General features: G+C 42.5%; 1 protein-coding gene across 1 annotated transcript in view; it reads left to right on the top strand.

Moving 5' to 3' along the window:
• Positions 1-14671, top strand: part of GALK2 (galactokinase 2) — a 245251-nt gene that overhangs the window by 200693 nt on the left and 29887 nt on the right. Inside the window, exon 9 of the mRNA XM_088472801.1 lies at positions 4380-4581. Within this exon, the coding sequence (XP_088328927.1) occupies positions 4380-4581 (202 nt within the window). The remainder of the gene's footprint in view (positions 1-4379; positions 4582-14671) is intronic.

Below are 14671 nucleotides of genomic sequence, written 5' to 3' on the forward strand. Positions count from 1 at the left end.
TCCCAGCTGCAAGTAGTGCAATTCTTTTGCTGAGAGACATAGGTAGAATGCATTGCAATAGCCCAAGCTGGAGATTACTGTACAAATGCATATATGAGTGTACAAAGATCTTATGAGGGAAGCAATTACTTGATTATAGCTATATTCCTATGATGAAAGAATGAGGATTTGGTCATGCATAATGTCTAAGCTACAATTTTGGACACCACCAATATTCTACGCATGATCAGAGCTTTGCAACTCTGAACCACCAAGCTTAAGTGAAGTCCATTGTTCCAGCTGTAGTCTTGTTCTTTTATAATGAAGTCCTATGATAAGTACCTCTGTTTTAACACAATCCATTCCTGGAGCTCAGCTAGACAGCTATTTAAGATTGGTATTGGGTTCTTTGTACAGCAATGGACAAGTACAGTTGAGTGTCATCCTTATAATTATTATTTTATTTTTAAGTAACCACAAAGTGTTGCACAAACAATATACATAGTAACAATGTAACTTGACATTTTAATTTACACTGTGTTGTAGACACATACAGCAATAAAATGACAGACTAAGGGAGGAATTTAATTAGCTCTGTTAATGTACCGGGTATGAAAAAGCCTTGGACTTTAACGCCTAGGGCTATTCAATTAGAGCCCCTTTTTCTCGCCCGTTCAATTACCCTGGTAACGGCCATTAACACATAGAATCCAGGTTAAGTTCCCGGACCTGTGTGTTAACATAGTCGTGGCACCCATTAACAAGCTATTTATTGGGGATTTTTTTTCGTGTCTGATTAGGCCCCTAAAAAAATCCCCATTAACTTCAGCCTGGACCGAGCGCGAAAGTAAGATATCTCCCTATACTATAGCTTCAGCAGTGGTAAGTTACTTGGACTGAGTTTGGCATTGGATGAGCACACGGTAAGGGCAAGAACACCGTATCGGACTTGGAGACAACAGACAAGGAGCACAGGTGGCGTGGATAGTTATTGTTGTTTACTTCGAAGAACATACGAGATAGGATCACTGATGGTTATATTGGTTGCTTGGGAGTCCAGCACAAATTTATATAATTAAATGGCATATTCCTACTTTGATTATTAAATGACTATCAGGAAGAATACTTGCACAGTTTAGTAGGAGCAATCTAAATTTGTATATATATTTTTTATTAATTTCATTTGTTTTTGTCTATTGGAAATATACTAACATACCAGCATACTAATTTTTTTACTATAGGAAATTGCTTTTTAGAAGGCGGTACCAAGTCTGATTGCAGAGGTCACTCTTCACTAGAATGCCATTATTGTGTTATTGTGGGTCTTTTCTCCACAGTTTCTTCATCTCCTTCCAGAGAGCTTCTGACAGTCTTATTCTTGTGTGATAGAGAGAATTGAAGATACGAGTTAGGCGGCAAAATCATTATCTAAGTTCTAATGCCCTTTTACTATGAATTGTACATTTTGTGGTATCTTATAAATAAAAGTTAATAATGGAGCGTAGCGCACATGTACGTCTTGTACATAATTAGCCTTGATTTTTTATGTTATCTTCTGTTTATTCTGTCAGGCAATTGCCAAGCTTCTCAGCCTTTTAACCACTTAACTAATGATTTTCTCTCTCACAAAACAGCTCAGAACTTGTCTTTTTTTATTATTTAATAAAGTTAAAGAATTTTTTGGATCTTTTTAAATATTTTTATAAAAAAAATATATCTAAGGGGTATTTTGCACCCCCCCATCACTCATGTCCATAGGGCCCCATTATAAAATAACCCCCAGTGGTCATAAATCCTAATAGTAGTATCTCCCACGCACCCTAAGGATTCTGGATTTGAACCTCTATACACTCCTGCGTATACCTTCTAATATCCTTCCTATAAACCTCTAAGGATGACACTATTTTGCGTACGCAGTCATACAGTAAATAAAGACTCCAGACCTTGAACCTGTGGTTCCAAAGCACAAAGTATTATTCAAGTAAAAGTACAGTCAGTTACACGCTATAATCTAAGTACAATTTAGCGCAAAGAAATTATACAGACCCAAGTACAGTTATACATACGCATGCGCTCTGGACCAGATCCCGGCATCAGCAAGAAACCTCCGTCAATCAGCATTCAGTAAGAAGACTAGAAACCCAGGGTCAGAGCACACATATTTATACCCCCCCAGAAATAGACAACACAATAGAGGAGTTTGTTGCTGATCCCATTGGTTCCCAGTGGGGGCGCATTTGTTACAGGGCATTTAACAGGTTGATTCAAATGGACACAGAACAGCCTCAAACAGCTTGTTGCCTCCTCTATTTCCCCTGCATGCAAATCTAGGCTGTTGGTTTCACAAAAATACATTTTGGTTCTTTGTCTTTACGGTCCATAAGTTGCGAACGCATGTTCCGATCTTCACACCGTTGATACCGGAAAGCTGTGGATAAAGTGCGGATCAGTAAAATATCAAACACGGCTTACTTATCATGAATTAAACCTTAGATACCAAAATAGTCTTTATTTCAAAGAATTTGTAATAAATGAATAAAACTTGGATCTTTTACTTTATAGCTATGGAACCTTTTGTGTAAGTGTGCATGATGTAAGTATTAGGGATGTGGGAAAAGACGCTAGTTAGGTTTATCTGATTTGGGGCAGATGTGCACGCATGCAGCTAATAAGCAGCGTTCGCATGCAGGATATTGTGCATTCGCTACTGAGCGTCATGTTAGCAGCTCAACTGCGTAATGTGCGGTGTTTATGCATGAGATTCTATCTACGATGGACTTAACATATACATGTGTATATATATATATATATATACACACACACACACACACACACACACACACACATACACACACATATCTCATTCCTTACTTACAGTTTCAAACTGCAATGCAAATGTGTTACCGGCCATTCTGCCTGGGAGTAAGACTAAAACCTGTTTAGGATTCAGACAAATTCAATTGTGTAGATCAATGTCTGGGTTATATTACAATTGCCACAACTATACTTGTCTATATACAGGGATTCCCAATTTGTATGTAAAATACTCACAGTATTCTGGTGTATTGTCTATTCTATTTACTTTTCTCAGGAGGCTGTTTTTCTAGTTGTTTTTGGTAGATTATCAAAAACATTGCCATCTGTACTTAGCTCGTGAGTTGTAACTTAAAATGGCGCTGGTCGCAAAATGGTGTCTTGCAGATTCTTATTTTTAAGATGGAGTCTAGCTGCTATTCGCAAGATGGCGTCGCGCATGCTAATTTTTACGCTGATTCTGTCTCAGCCACTAATCCAGCTTCGACAGCCCTTAGTAGTACAGGTTGAGTCTCCCATATCCAAATATTCCGAAATACGGAATTATTTTGGCAGGACTGAGATAATGAAACCTTTTGATTTTTGATGGTTCAATGTACACAAACTTTGTCTAAGGCACAAATTATTAAAAATATTGTATAAAATTACCTTCAGGCTTTGTGTATAAGGTGTATATGAAACATAAATTTATTTCATTTCTGTACACAAACTTTGCTTGAGCCATAAAATTATTGAAAATATTGTATAAAATTACTTTCAGCCTGTGTGTATAAGTTGTATATAACACAAATGCATTCTGTGTGTATATTTTGGTCCCATTCCCAGGATATTTCATTATGGTATGCAAATATTCCAAAATACGGAATATTCCGTTATCCAAAATACCCCTGGTCCCAAGCATTTTGGATATGGGAGACTCAACCTGTAATAAAATACCTGTTGTATAAACCACCCCCATTAAAAGCCCCTATTTCTTGCAACCCCCCCCTTCTACCATGTGACCAATGCCATTTATCCCCCCCCCCATGGGTCAGGGAGGATTGATGATCAGGCCCCCCTGCTGCAGATGATCTCTGCACTTGCAAGTTTCCCTCCTCACACTTTGATCCCCTGTGCATGTGCTTCAGAATGCCGTTCGCATGACACATGGCATAATTCCAGCACTGATGTTGGTGGTCAGGGGAGTCATAGGAGATCCGTTCTGCACAACACAGCAAGGCGGCGCCGGTCTCATGTGATGCAACCTTATGACATTGCCAGCTGAAGCACTTCAGGCTGCATTCGAATCACATACAAAGTCTCTGTTAAGTGGTTAAATCAGGAGTCTTCGATCTTGGCCCTCCAGCTGCTGTGGAACTACACATCCCAGCATGCACTGTCATAGTTTTAGCATGCTGTTATATCAAAAAGGTGTCAGTGCATGCTGGGATGTGTAGTTCCACAGCAGCTGGAGTGCCAAGGTTGAAGACCCCTGGTTTAAATGTTGCCTTTATGAAATATTGTCTTCTCTGATATTACCGCAGTTTCTAATCGACACTACCTACTACTGTGCTTTTATATTTGTCATCCATTTTCTTCCCCCCTAGTTTCCACCTTCAAGCTGTACCCGCGAGCTAAGCATGTATACAGCGAGGCTGCAAGAGTTCTAGCCTTTAAGAAGGTTTGTGATGAGGCACCTGCCAATGCCGTCCAGCTGCTGGGAGACCTCATGAACCAGAGCCATGTGAGCTGCAGAGACATGTACGAATGCAGCTGCTCTGAGCTGGATCAGCTGGTGGACATCTGTCTGTAAGTTTTGACAACTACAGCAACAAGAAAAAAGCTTTTGGCTTCCTGTTTGATTAGATGATGATGAATCCATGACATCAGTTACTAAAATATCAGCCCCTTTGGCACCATGGTCAGAGAGTGACTCATTTCTTCTCTTGTCTCTGCTCTGACAGCAAATAGTTAAATGGTAGGAAATTTATATTCTTGAGGTTAACCACAAAGTGAATCTTTCTTAAACACATGTTCTTCCTCTAAAGCACATCAAAATCTGGATTTTTCTATTTAATGTATATACATATATTGCCATAAATCTATTTGCATGGTTTTATTCAGGCATTAGATATTATTGCTTAGTAAAAACAAAATATATGAGAATATAAAACTAAAAAAAAAGGAATTACATGTTTTAAGACCCAGACTCCCAATTTGTATATGTGAGTAACCCCAAACAAAACAGAAATTATATGGAGAGGCATGTACCAGACTCAGGAAGCAATACCATCTATTTGGAACATGTAACTAACCTGCTCCTTCCTTTAGGCAGTGCCCCAGGAAATCGCCTACATGCAGCAGCCGCCGGTGCTTCTTTATATTTTCATAGCCCTGGCTATAACTGGTCCTCTCCCCTCACCCCACTGCCTTATACCATATTTACAATGACAGACAAAATTGATTTGCCAATTCTGTATTGCTGCGAGAGTAATCACTAAGTACTGTAAGTAAAATGTAGGTGGTAGCGTTTAATTTATGATTGTAGTCCGTTATGCTAACTGATTGCAGAATGCCTCCAGCCACTGGGGCAGATGTATGAAGCTGTGGAAAGTGATAAAGTGCAGAGTGATAAATGACCAACCAATCCGCTCCCACCTCTCATTTTTCAAACACAGTCTGTAACATGACAGTTGTGAGCTGATTGGTTGGTCGTTTATCACTCTGCACTTTATCACTTTCCAGAGCTTCATACATTTGCTCCATTGTGAGGTGAATGATGCATTTCGGTATCTTGCTTTAAAAAATTACTAATGTAGATGTGTCCTCATATACTGTGTTCTAGTTGTGGCAAATAGCCCCTCTCGGCGCACCAGATCCCAGGCGACTCAGCCTCACCATGCATATTTTTTGATCAAAATATTTGCATAAATAAAACAACTGGGAGCGACGAGACTGCATTGCTAGCTTGCACTGATCAGTTTGATGTGCAACATTTGTACATCTGTGCGCGACTGAGTCTGAATTTGTATACAAAGTGCTACGATGCAGCAGCTACGGCTTTTCTCTCTCCAAGTCCCATTGTGCTTCATCTGCGACTTTGTACGGAAAACATTTTCCTGTAAAACTAATTCTAGTAAGTCCAGCGTCTCTATTATATTTGCTGCGTAGGTGTTGAGAATAAGAAGCAAAATTTAAAGAAAAAGATGGTACGCTACTCCTTTTGGAGCAGATGGCCTGTGTAGCTTTGGACATCATTTAGTTAGCAACCTACAAAAACAGGAGAAGCCCAGGAATAAATATGGTACTAACAGTGCTTAAAATTATCTGTATCATGATCATGGTCTACTCTGGCATAAATGATGGCTGTTTTACTAAAAATAAGAATGAAAGTAGAAATAAAATAAAATAAATCGTTTAATAGTGGTCTGCATCATTCGTGACAAACAAACTGTGTCAGGTTTGATTTAATAGATTAGCAGGATGGGACATAATGGCTTCTACTTGGGAGTCATGCGCTGATATTCCTAAGCAAATTTTCCTTCATCTATATAAATAAATAATTCTGTATAAACTGACTACACATAACATTACAATAAACTATTCCCCCAAAAGTTTGAGGCAATGTGGAGGGTATTTGTTCAGAAAGGTTACTGATTGTTATATAGTTAAAATGGTTATTGAATACAGATGGGTTATAAGCAAAGGACAAAACTTTGCAGCAACTTATTATAATGCTGTTTAGTTTGTTATATATTGCAGTAAAAGTCATAAACAAGGCCATGGACAACTGAAACATACCCACCCTAGTTTAATTTTTAAGATGAGAAACACATTGCAGTAACCTTGGGCTAGATACAGAAATAGGTTCATATTATCATGTTCCTAGAATTTCTATCTCCCCAAAGCAGAATCCTATTGTCACAGCTCCAGAATGTTTTTACTTGATGAGGTACAGTAATGATGCTGCCTGCCCAGGCTACTTGTCATCTGGAGTGTCCTGTCTTTATTGTAACATAATAAACTAAGGTTCCTATTCTCCAAGTCATCTGCTGAGGGTACAGCTTAATGCTAGATTGCATTTTAAACTGAACTTTGCTGTTGGTGCACTAAAACCCGAGGCGTGTCACACAAGATATCTCATGAACGGGTCAGGATGTACCTAGCTTTAATCCTTTCATTTTCTGTTGAGTGTTTTTAAACTCTGAATCTGAAATATAGGGTGAGACAAGTAAAGGTTGCTGGTAACCACAATTCTCCATCTCTATAGCTAGAAAAAAAAGTTTTCCTAGACACAGGTTGGGTACCTGTGGGAGTGCTGACCCCTAGTGCGTTCTCTTTCTGCAGGGTCCCTGCTGATGATTATTTGCCTCAGCTGCTCTCAGTCTTCCACATCCCCAGCTCCACTACCAGCCAGTATGAATGAGCAATGCAAAAAAACCTGCATCATTCTGAATCATTTTCAGCCAATCATGAGCAGTTAGCTAGTGTTGATTATCGTCCTAATCATAAGTGTGTATTTTGCATCAATCCTCAGGCACTGGCAACTGTTAAGGCTTTGACATTCCTGTCTGTGCATCTGTTTGCAATTATGTGAAACATGCACTTACTGTATTTGGCCTACATTACAGTTACCCTTCCCTCTCACATCCCGCCTCTCCAGTCATAAGCGGGTACATTGTTTCTGAGTATGCGCAGTCATTTTGCATATTTTACATTATGCAAACTGGCGTAATCCCAACTCTACATCAACTCCAATGTGTATTTAGTGCAAGAATATGGATAACCATATATGTGAAAATATATAAAACGTGAGCAAATACTTGAGTGTAGGGGTCTGAAGAGCTTAAAATATATCTGTCATTCAGTTTTAGAAAACCAGCAACTATTTCTAGCCAAAATGCAACTAATGTAGGTGAATAGCCTGCGTCACTATTCTGATTGTCACACTTCCTGCAGTTTCATGGTGTCATAAAGTATTCCTCAGGAGTAGAGGGAAGCCTGTCCAGGCCAAGAGAATTCACACTCATTAATGTTTCCCCGAAGGTCTAAAGTTCTGATCATCTCATTTTCTTTTGGTAGACTGACATTTCATTATATCTATACCCTATAAATATTGCTGGGACAAAGATGGTCAGTTAATTCTGCTGTGTGGCGAGTTTGGGGTAGGACTGGGAGCAGTCGAGGTCAAATTCCATTGCATGGCCAAATACAGAATGAGACAAATATATTTTTTTGAAAATTTCACTAACCTCCAATCTGTGGGTTACAACATACATTTTTAAATAATGGCAAAGTAGAAGGACAAAGTACGCAATCTGTATAAAATAAAAACACAGAAGACAGGTCCGATACGAGTGACTGCACCATGCATCATTATATTATATCTGCGACTTTGTACTAATTCCTTCATTATCCAAAGTACCTAGTTTGCCTTACGCGAACTAAGATGCAAAATTGAGGAAAAATTGCACAGCACGGGAATCACGCCAGGCTTCTCACGCTGAATGGTGTAAAAAGGATAGGATTGTGTGGACACATTTGAATGCTGAAAAATAAAGGTGAAGAGTTGCTGCTATGTAATAGTCCTATGCCACATAATTGCCTCCTGCTCTAGTTACTTTGAGGAAAACTTCTACATGAGGAGGAGAATTTTGGTGACAGTGTAGTGAAAGACCAGTAGCCCCATGCATTGTGGATAAAAACTCCCCACTCTATAGTCCAGTGTCAAACACTGGGGCAAAACTGACCACGCCCCCAATTTGCATTGGGCATAGCCCTACTTACTGGTACTACACCCATAAATATGTATGCAAGCCCACTGAAATCAAATATTTATTGTCCTGCAAAACAAGGGACAGCTGGGAGTATGAAAAGGTTCTAAGTTATGTATGTGCTGATTCTCCACCAATGACTGTGTTACAAGTTGTGGTCATGACTTGTCTCCCTCTAGCAGTTTACCTTCTCCTGATGCTATTGTTCCGGTTTCCTCAGTTTCTAGCCAATCTGCATGCCACAGGAGGTCACGTGTTATCCACAGCATGGCGTGATTTACTTCTCCTATTTGTACAAGCCTTTTGCCGCCTCGTGTTCCTTTTGGTCTCTCGGCTCTGCTGCATGGTCAGCTTTATGTGCCTTCTCACTATACCATATCATGGTTCTCCAGCTGTATTACCTAGCCACCGGTTATCGGCTTCCCAGCCGCACCAGCAGCTTCCGTGCTGCCACCGACTCCAATAACCACTCCATTGGCTTCTCAGCCGCACCAGCAGCTTCCGTGCTGCCACTGGCTCCCAAGCCATTCATTTGGCTTCTCAGCTGCACCAGCAGCTTCCGAGCTGCCATCGGTTCTCAAGCCACTCCATCAGCTTCCGTGCTGCCACCGACTCCAATAACCACTCCATCGGCTTCTCAGCCGCACCAGCAGCTTCCGTGCTGCCACTGGCTCCCAAGCCACTCCATCGGCTTCCGTACTGCCATTGGCTCTCAAAGCCGCTGCAACACTTAATCAACTGCTGCTACCGGTTCTAAGCCGGACCATCGGCTGTCAAAGCTTCATCTTTAGTACACCAACTTGTGTACCGTCCTCAAGCCGCACCATCGGTTCTTAAGCCGCACCATCAGCTCTCAAAGCCGCTTCAGCAGCTCACCAACTTCTGCTACCGGCTCTAAGCCACACCATCGGCTCTCAAAGCCGCATCTTCAGTACACCAACTTGTGCACCGGCTTTCAAGCCACACCATTGGCTCTCAAAGCCGCTTCAGCAGTTCATCAACTTCTGCCACCGGCTCTAAGCCGCATCATCAGCTCTCAAGGCCGCATAGCCAGTTCATCAACTTGTGTACCGGCTCTCAAGCCACACCATCGGCTTCTCAGCTGCACCAGCAGCTTCCGAGCTGCCACCAACTCCCAAGCCACTCCATCGGCTTCCCAGCCGCTCCAGCAGCTTCTGTGCTGCCATTGGCTCTCAAAGCCGCTACAACACTTCATAAACTTCTGCTACTGGCTCTAAGCCGGACCATCGGCTCTCATAGCTTCATCTTCAGAACACCTACTTGTGTACCGTCTCTCAAGCCGCACCATCAGTTCTTAAGCCGCACCATTGGCTCTCAAAGCCGCTTCAGCAACTCATCAGCTTCTGCCACCGGCTCTAAGCCGCATTATCGCCACTCAAGGCTGCATAGCCAGTTCACCAACTTGTGTACCGGCTCTCAAGCCACACCATCGGCTCCTAAGCCACAATGCTAGCTCTCAAGCCGCACCATCGGCTCCTTTGCCGTGTGATTGACTTTTTGTTTCCCGTTCCTCACATCACCACTGGATTCCGTTGGTTATTCGTGCAAACTGCTACTACCCCAAGTATTAAGACCAGGCGGCCATCTAAGTACCGGTGAACATGCCTAGTTCTAAGGGAACAACGGGTGGCTGTTAGTGATGGAAGAACTCACTAGCCTGGGTTCTAGGAGGTTTGCACGGAGCAGCCTTTGGGAATCATAACATTATAGTCGGCCCAAAAATAAAAAAGTTGATAACATGGAACAGGCGCAGAATCCTGCCCATTTGCTTGCTGCACAAATCCAAATGCTCACTCAGTTTGTCCAAGAGCTCTCCTTGCGTGTTGAAGAGGTCTGGTCTCCTGTTGCTCTAGTTCCTCTCAAAGAGCCTAAACTGAACCTGCCGGATCAATTTTCTGGGGATCGCCGACAGTTCATTAACTTCCGGGAAAGTTGTAAGCTGTACTTCAGGTTACACCCTGTTTCTTTGGGGACAGAATCGCAACGAGTGGGACTGGTTATTTCCCTTCTCCAGGGGGATCCTCAGACCTGGGCCTTTGGGTTGCCCTCAACTCATGCCTCGCTGCAATCCATCAATACCTTCTTTACAGCCATGGGGTTATTGTATGATGACCCATACAGAACTGCCCTGGCCGAGTCTAAATTGCATTCCCTCAGACAGGGTCAGAAGGCAATGGAGGATTACTCTTCAGAATTCCACAGGTGGGCAACCGATTCTGGTTGGAATGACCCGGCCTTGCGCAGCCAATTTTGTCTTGGTCTCTCTGAAGCCATCAATGATATCCTCATCCAACATCCTCCTCCAGAGTCCTTGGATGACTTCATGCATAAGGCCATCAGGATTGACCAACGTCTCCGGGAACGTAGTCGGGAACAGAATCTCCCCACCAAGTCGCCTCGCTCTAATATTTGGGTTGCACCTTCTGATCCGGAGGAGCCAATGCAAATTGGTGCATATCGGTTATCATCTGAAGAGAGACGCAGGAGACTATCCCTAGGCCTCTGCATGTATTGCGGTGACAAGGGGCATAGTGTGAGCAACTGTCCACTCAGGCCAGTAAAAGGCAAGGCCTAAATGTTCAGGAGAAATTGCATTTAGGCCTGGCTCCTAGTTCCACCAAGAACTCGGTACTAGTCCCTGCAGCCATCCAACTTGTCAACTCCTCTCTAACCACTTCAGCATTGCTGGATAGTAGGGCAGCTGGCAATTTTATGGATTTTTTTTTCTTCAAGTCGCCTGATCCATTTCATTGGATCAGGAAATCCCTATCTGCGTTCTGGATGGAGGATTGGTTTCCAGTGGTCACATTAAAAAACACATCCTCCTTGTATGTCAGCCAGAGTCCTGCATTCAGAGACAATTTCTTTTTATCTTCTCCAGTGCCCTTTAGCACCAATCGTTCTCGGTCTCCCTTGGCTCAGGGATCATAATCCTGTCATTGGTCCTCCGGGGAAATAGTGAAGTGGAGACATGTCTGTCAAACTCGCTGTCTTGTAGTTCCTATTCGGGCACTTCAACCTGCGGTTACCGAAACTCCTCCCGCCATCCCAGTTAAGTACCATGATTATGCCAATGGTTTTTTCAAACAGCTGGCGGATGTCCTTCCTCCACATCAGCCATACGACTGTGCCATCAATTTACTTCAAGGTGCCAAACTACCTAAGGGCCGGTTGTTTTCACTATCCATTCCAGAGGACATGGGAATGAAAGATTACATCAAGGATGCATTGGCAAAGGGATATATCCACCCCTCTAAATCACCGGTTGGGGCTGGATTTTTCTTTGTTGAGAAAAAGGACGGGACTGTCCGTCCTTGCATTGGCTATAGGGATCTGAGAAACATTACCGTCAAAAACTCCTACCCGCTACCTCTAATCTCTGTGCTCTTCAATCAGCTGCGCCAAGCCAACATCTTCTCTAAGAGCGACCTCCGAGGTGCATATTAGGGGGGGAAGACGCTCCAGTGGTACTCCAAGATCTGATCAACGATGTCCTCCGAGAGTTCCTGGGAAGTTTTGTGGTCGTTTATCTTGATGACTTCCTTATCTTCTCTCAGTCTGTAGACCAACATCACCAGCATTTCAGTCAAGTCTTGTAAAAATTGCGAGAGAATCACCTCTACGCTAAACTGGAGAAATGTGATTTTGATGTTGCCCAAGTCTTGTTCCAGGGTTACATTATCCTCCCAGGGCTTTTCCATGGATCCGGGTAAAGTCAAAGCCGTACTGGAGTGGGTCCCACCAACCACCCTTAAAGCTATTCAGTGCTTCCTCGGCTTTGCCAATTACTATAGAAGATTTATCAAGTGTTTTTCTACTATAGTGGCACCCATAGTAGAACTGACTAAGAAAGGAGCAGACACTTTCAACTGGACGTCTAAGGCTGTTCAGGCTTTTGAGGCTTTTAAGACCACCTTCACACAGGCTCCAGTCCTCCGTCATCCTAACCTGGATTTTCTGTTCATTATTGAAGTGGACGCCTCCGAGATTGGAACTGGAGCCATCCTATCCCAGAGAGATTCACTCGACAACAAATTGCATCCTTGTGTTTACCTTTCCCACAAATTTACCTCGGCAGCGCACAATTATGATGTGGGGAATTGGGAGTTACTCGCAATTAAATGGTCCTTTGAGGACTGGAGACTCTGGCTTGAGGGGGCCAAACATCAAGTCACGGTTCTTACCAACCATAAGAACCTATCATATATCCAATCGGCCAAGAGACTGAACTCCCAGCAAGCACGCTGGGCACTATTCTTTACCCACTTCAATTACTTTATCTCCTTCCATCCTGGTTCTAATAACATCAAGGCTGACGCTCTCTCCAGGAGCTTTGTTCCAGTCCAGCAGACCACTTGCTCTGACGAACCAATTATCCCAGAGTTCCGCATACACTGTGTTATCACCCGGAACTTAGCTAAGCTTGTTCAGGCCTGTCAGTTAGAATCTCCTCCAGAAAAATCTCCCAGTCTTTTATTTGTTCCGGAAAGATTCAGGAAGTCGGTCTTACTGGATTTCCACTCTCAACGGGCTTTCGGTCATCCTGGTATTAGTAAGACAGTTCAGTTACTCTCTCGTGTAGTCTGGTGGCCCTCTCTGTTCAAAGATGTTCGTGAATCTGTCCTGGCATGTGAGATCTGTGCTCGAAACAAAACACCTCGGACAGCCCCTTCTGGTTTGCCTCTCTCCATACCTAAAAGACCTTGGACCCACACAGCCATGGATTTTGTCGTTGTCGTTTCTCTGCTAATCAGCTTTCCGATTTATTTCTTCAGCACGTTTTTCTTTTTTTGAAAATTCTTTTTATTGAAATATAAAAAATATTGCAAAAAAATGTCATGTGGTAGCAATAGAAAAGACATTGCAAAACTATACAATAGAAATGGAGACATGACAAATATAAACAAGAGCATATGTTTGCCACTATCATAGTAATTATAAAACATTAATACACGGGTGTCATGGTAGATTTAAATGAGTAGCAACATATGACATTGATGGGCAAACAGATGGTCAATATGATAGGGTTTAGGAGGAATGGGGAAGAGGGCAAAGAGGAGTGGGGGGGAGCCAGTCAGCACTAGGTAGTTGTATCATCGCTTCCTGGTATGGGAAGAGTGAGGCTACATAGTAGTTAGGAGAGGTTCAGCCCCAAAATGACTTGTCTAAAAGGACCAAGTTTTGACAAATTGGTCTGGAGTGTCATGAATAACTGACGTGATGCATTCTAATCTATATGTGGACCAGACAGCATTAATGGTAGCAGACAAAGAGGGTGGGGCAGAAGATTTCCAGCAAGCTGCGATTTGACATTTGGCCGTGTTTAAAATTTGTTTGATAAATTTTTGCTGTGTGCGCAAAACATTAGGAATGGGTCGGGATAGCAGGGTGTAAGAAGGAGATGTGGGAATTTGTACATGGACTATAGTTCTAATTAATTTATGAACTTCAGCCCAGAACTGCTGAATAAGAGGACATGTCCACAAAATATGCAGCAGGGTTCCCCATTGACCACATGATCTCCAACATAGGTAAGAAGACAAGGGGTAAATTGAATGTAGATGGGAGGGCACGAAGTACCAACGGTAGTAAAGTTTGTAGGAATTTTCTTTTATTCAGACCGATATCGAGCTCTTAGCAATTGCCAGCCTAATTTCGGACCAATCCTCGGGGGTCAGGGTCTCACACAGATCTCTTTCCCACGCTATCTCATGCGTTTCATTGTGGGGTTGGTCATGGGAAAGCAATAGTTGGTATAAGTTTGAAATTAGCCCTCTAGTTGAATGGTGATATTGACATATTGATTCTGTAGGGGTCTTATTAATGAGGGTGGATGATTTGTTGAGGGAGTTATGAAAGTGACATCATTGTAAAAATTGGTAAAATACTTTATGAGGTAAAGAAAAACGAGACTGAAGGTCAGCAAAATCAGGGAACGTTCAGAGAGGTGCAAGGTTGAGAAAAAAAAAGAATATTATGACAGGTCCAGTGGCTAAAAGCTAGGTGATTCATACCCGTGAAATGCCGGATTATTCCAAAGTGGGACAAAAAGAGGGTGTGACGAACGCAACTCATAATGTCGAACACAGAAATCCCATGTAGAC

Source organism: Taudactylus pleione, unplaced genomic scaffold (assembly GCF_031769625.1).
Source record: "Taudactylus pleione unplaced genomic scaffold, aTauple2 ptg000129l, whole genome shotgun sequence".
NCBI lineage: Eukaryota > Metazoa > Chordata > Amphibia > Anura > Myobatrachidae > Taudactylus > Taudactylus pleione.